General features: G+C 41.9%; 1 protein-coding gene across 1 annotated transcript in view; it reads right to left on the reverse strand.

Moving 5' to 3' along the window:
* Nucleotides 1–158, reverse strand: part of T265_12578 (hypothetical protein) — a gene marked incomplete at both ends in the record, with an annotated part of 9,671 nt that extends 9,513 nt beyond the window's left edge. The window contains one exon of the mRNA XM_009164402.1: nucleotides 101–158. Within this exon, the coding sequence (XP_009162666.1) occupies nucleotides 101–158 (58 nt within the window). The remainder of the gene's footprint in view (nucleotides 1–100) is intronic.
* Nucleotides 159–5,751: the final 5,593 nt, after the last annotated feature.

The raw sequence follows: 5,751 nt of genomic DNA on the forward strand, positions 1-5,751 counted from the left end.
ATGTTCTCCAGCTGAATGTGCTGCACACAGGCCGCCTCATGATTCAGTTGGCACGATATTCGAGATATCGAAGTATATTTTCATAAAGGAAACTACTCACAAGGTTGCTGAAAACTCTTTGACAGTCCACGACCGGTTTCGCCCTTCTTGGGGCTCATCAGGTAGGCGCAGTCCCCGAGTTTCCGTCAACCTTATGATCTACTTGAACCCAAATCGCACTGTTTTCGAGAAATACACTCATCTGCAAATCAATTTGGTTTTCACGGGAGACTCAATTGAATCTCTCGTTTATGATGTTAGTCACATTTTTTCTTGTTTGATGGACTGATCCACCGTCACTTCATTCCGTTCCCGTGCTGCTCTGATTGATTCACCTGGGTGTACGGTGACTTCTTAACCATACTCCCCACTAACTGAATGGAACGTTTTACTTGAGCCCAGCTTCACGGCCAAGCTGCTCCCAATTTCAGAGGCCCAATTTAGTAAGTTGTGTTCACAACTGAGAAGTTGATCGGTTGACTCAATAGTGCGTAGCAATCAGATAACGATAGAAAGTGTATGGAGTGTTGTCTCGTCAATGGAGGCCACGCGTATTTGTCTTGTTGTCAAACGGGTTGCCACCGAAGAACACACCACCCAATGGACAAACAAAACAGTTAGGTCAGAACCCGCTTGCTTTTATGCACGATACCAGCTGCAACTGAATTTTGAAGCCGAAACCCCAACGAGCCAGAATGATCGTTGTTAACTTGTGCACCCAGATAACTTTCTGATAGGTTAGTGTGATTGTTAGCGCCTATTAAGACGCTGGCATGTCTCCTGTAATGCGGTTTAGTGGAATGTGGTTGCAGAGGTACAGCGACCAAATGACCTCTGGTCATGACAAGAGAACAGCGGCCACATTACGGGTAATAGATTTTACTTCGCCGGAAGATACGTGCGCTCCGACTGTTACACATTCTTTTCAATAAAGATTGCAATGTCCCAATAGACATGTTCTCTATTGCTCCATAAACTGAGCGCAAATTAAGAGGTTTTGTTGTGATGTTGATTTCAAAGATATGGTGGATTCGATTGGGAATAAGATGAGAGTTAGGAGCAAAATCACCATGCCAGTGTGTCTTAATTTAGAATGACAAGAACAGACAGTTGCGTGTTGCGTTACAGAGCCAGGACTACCCGACTCGTGATCCACACAATAGGAACCTGCTTGAAATCCATCGAGTAGCCGTAGTTTCAGAAGTTTCCGGATGACAAACCAGCCTTATTGTCAGACCCAGAGGTATCGTCAAGCTGAATGACTAGAATGTACGATTGGTCGCAGTTTAAATCACACATTGAGACAATCAGCGCGACCTCTTGTGAATAGCAGAGACTGAAAGCATTCGTTCACATTGCTAGTTGCTGTTATAAATTAAGAACAGTCATGACAGAGATCTTCAAGATGTCGTATGTGTAATGGCTTAACACTCACGTCTGATAAGGTACACTGAGGGCCTTCCAATGAGCTCTCAGCTACATATCGTATGAACACATGCCTGTTCCCCAGCTGATACAGTGCCTATTGGATTTGATTCGTGATTCAAGAAAGCCTTGCTTTTAGTCGTCCTGTCTCAATTTTCTACAACAAGGCCCGGTTGGTTGTTTAAATAGATTTTGTTGAGAATGTAACACTTTAGTAAGCCAACTGATTTTACCAGACTATGAAATTTAGTTCCGGGAAGCAAACAAGGTTATATGCACGCATGACCTTTTCCGGCACAGGACTATACCGCTTACTATTTATTGAGACACGTTGAATCTAACTCTCATGCAGTCCGTCTGATTCCCTCTTGTTGCGGAAAAGAACACCAGTTTTACTTTTACCCTACGTTTGCTCCAAAATCCTTGTCTCTGCATAGTGAGCGGACCTACAAATGAGAGTCATTTCGAATTTAGATATCTTAAAAAGCATGCTAAGTCACGTGAGGCTTTTCGTACATCCTACTTTTCTCACTTTATGTTGTATGACTTTCTTGAACATTTGAAGGTTACTGTGATTAACCTGTAGCTGGTAAACATCCGCGTGTCACTTGCTGTTTTCGTGTTTCTGATCACTCAGCAGCAATAAACTGTTTATTGCACTCTGATCTTGTGTCCCTTTCGTCAGTCAAGAATGGATCGCAGAGTAAACAAAAAGCAAATAAGCCTAGTTCACAAAACGACAATAATGAGCATGTACTCATAAGTGTACTGAAAATGCATCCACAACTCTGGTTGCCGTAACAACTGTTATCGTGATCAACAGTATTTTCTGTGTACTCCTATATAAGCGTACGAATCAGTTCCAAAAATACCCGTGCTTGTTTGACATCCAACGATGAGACCAGCCCTTCCTTTGTTTGTTCTCTATCTGTTTGATTGTTTTACCGCAATTGCGACAGATAAATGCACAGACACCTTGGATGCTTTACGCTCCGAGTGCCTGGAAAGGATCTTGGGCGGGACCTCGACCAGTGCAACAGGTAATTCCCAGTTTAATGGATAGTGTTCTTTTACGTGAAGTTTCGACAACAGGGACAAGGGTTTTGGCAAACTTAGTAAATTTGAGATTAAGCATGACTTGTTGTTGTTCTCAAACCTATCAGGATTGGCGGCAATTGTGCGATCATGCAGCTTTCACTGCGAAATGTCCATGAGCGAAAATATGGGGACGGATATCACGTACAGATCAAGGGATCAAGGACACTGTTAGGTTTCTCCGCAGAACAATCGTGCCTGAACAACTTTTTATTGTTTTCATTCACACTATCAGCTTAGACGATGATCCCAGTAGGTCCTGGGTTGAAATTTGAAATGCTCTAGAAATCTTACTTTTCAGTAAATAATAATAAATAACAAATAGCATCATACCTTTTCGTGTGGCTGATCAGAGTTGCGGATAAAAGGTCCATAGATTTGTTGAAGTAAAAGGACTATGAGCAAAGTCGCATAAAACTACCACCCCGCCGACCGTCCTCACGTCCACCCAAACGGACCAAATGAACAGTAATCGTAATTCAAAACAACAGAGTGCAGGAAAAGTGTTTGATATATACGCTCATTTGCAAAGTAAATTGATGTTAACAAGATACTCAAACGAATCTCTCATTTTTAATATTCTTCAACTGAAAGTACTGCAAAAGACCGCCACATATTCCAGTTGGCGTGATACTGGAGATATCGGCTTTTGTAATTATAACTACTACAGGCACTTAACCAACGTGAAATTTTCATCCGACTAATACCTGAAATTCTCTACCAAAGAGCATAAAAATAATGGTACTCCTCACGTCACAATACCGATTCACTTCTAAAGTGATCTGTTGATCACACTTATTCACAACAGGATGATGGAGTCTGTCGTTGTTCGGCCGTTAAATTACGGGCTCCCATTGCAGAATGTCCATCATATGCTTCCGTCGACTATTTCAACCCGAGTTACCACACACTTTCCGTTCCCGCCATTTGACTGAACATCCCTATTTGGAGCCATTGTGGATACAAAATCGACACTGTGTGGAGAACAGTACATCCGACCGCACCACCAAACATGACAAACATATTCGTTTGCCCTCCGAACAAGTGTCCTTCAGTGTTTGAAATGGGCCGTTAAGTGCTTCAGTATTTCGTTTATCGTAGACAATGAGTCAAAGTCTATGTATGTTTCAATTAGAGGTTGCCCACGAAGGTCAACCTTGGAAAACCAAAGTAAGAATGACATTTTTAATGGGGTTCTACTGATTCAGTTACTCGATGGGGCTTACCAAGCAATTTCGGTTTCCCAGTTCAGTCCACATCATTGATCAGGGATTAATGAATTCGGTTTTTACGTCAGATAGTGTAGGTGGCTGCAGTCCGATAGGCATTGAATCGGTTTTCTTACTCATAGCTTCCCTGCGACCCTAACCGATGAGGTAGAGTTAGGTGACAGGACGAGAAATATAGGTTGTGAGGGTCGCTTAAAAAATGCGATGCACTGAACACTTGCTTGCACACCAGCCTGGTGTGCAACCTGGTGTTAATGGGAGACTCGGCCAAACCTAAGCCCGTCGCCGTGATAGGCCTCAAATGGACATGCAGCAAAGAGGCCGTCTCATTCAAAATATGAAAGTCTGTTCAATACTACTCATATAAGGTAGATGGGAACTCTGGACAGCTCGCTGTTTATTTCTGTAAACTTAAAGTTATTCTTCAGATATGTCCATTCTCAAAACTTATATCAAACTTATTTCAAGGTTGAACACTAAACCGTAAGCATACTGTGATGAACAGTCGGCTTCGAAATACTATTAAGGAGAGATTCAGGTGGACCTCAACTGAGCCTCCGGCTGATATCAACTTAATTCGAAAACGACTGTTCGTCAGAACACAAACACAATTTGACATTCAATTACAGAATAGGTTTGGCAGAAAGTCTAGGACTTCACCCATTTGATGTTCACTATAAAAAGCAATAGGCGACGGGTTGTTCACAGCTTTCATTGACCCCGTGAGTAAGGGTAGAATGAAAGACATGCTTTGGTGTGCTTCGCAAGCAGTCGTTAAAAGGCACAAGTTGAGTGACCTGAAGAGGTAACAGCGGTATCTCAGTAGATTTCTCAACTAAAGCAAATAAAAATAAAAAACTTTCTAATTCGTTTTGGAAGATGCAACTCACTTTTATGTGCGTAACCAGGGTGAACAAACAAGGGTGTTGATGAACGATGCGTTCTAAGAACTACAGATCACATAGTCACTGATTTTTGTGTTCTCCTGAAACGTCGTGTGTCACAGAAGACAGAGTAATTGAGTGCCAAAATCCAAGTAGCAATGTCTATCCAGATAGGATTGATAAATTTCAAACATAAGCTGATGAATATTTCCGTCTCTGAGAAATTCGCTCTCTTCATGTTAGGACGATCTGAACATACTTCAGAAAAAAAAGCTTAGTTAAATTCTTCGGCCTAGACAGCATTAATCCCAAATTGTCTGTATTTGAGATGAGACGTCCAAGAATTTAACTTCTGTTTTGCCACCCGAGGAGTTGCAGACCGGACATATTTGGTTGGCCTCATGCCCTCTTTACCCTCTTGTCGGTAGCCTCAGAACTTTCTACTCCCCGTGGATACGTTTTTTTAGAATTTCAGGACGTAGATGAGGCAGTGTGATCCCAAATGCATTATTTGTCTTCAAACAAATAGCAAGTGATAGTGGTTGAATACTTTATCGTTGTCATTCTTTAATTCCTCTCCTGATTGTCTTTCAAAAGCTTTTAGATTGGTGGATTTGTCTTTACTATATTTACCAGTAATGATTCAACAAATTCGATGTAAAACTGCAAGCTTGAATGGTAGTTATACGAGTTTGTTTGACAAATAGCCGAACAAACGCCTCGTTTGTTCCTCGCTCACTGCGTTGGAGACACAAATGCCTTGGATACTAACATACGGATACTTCCAACTGCAGGAGTGGCTCTTACACAACGTTTTACATTGCCTAAAAGTGAGAGTCACACGGCAGAAATCCTATGCGTGACTGCATAATTCCCCGAAGGGATTCACTGAATGGTAGGGGGAAGGGGAAGTTCTTTAAATGCAAAGCGCTACGAAATGTTGAAAGGTTCATGTGCACCAACAGGTTTTGGAGTTGTTTTATTACTTGCTACCCTACTAACTTACGTTACACTTCTAGCATTGAAACTCGATGTCCTTAACCGTATGCACTGTGAGTGTGATAACTTGATTTTGATTC

This window comes from Opisthorchis viverrini, assembly GCF_000715545.1.
Source record: "Opisthorchis viverrini unplaced genomic scaffold opera_v5_5, whole genome shotgun sequence".
Classification (NCBI taxonomy): domain Eukaryota; kingdom Metazoa; phylum Platyhelminthes; class Trematoda; order Opisthorchiida; family Opisthorchiidae; genus Opisthorchis; species Opisthorchis viverrini.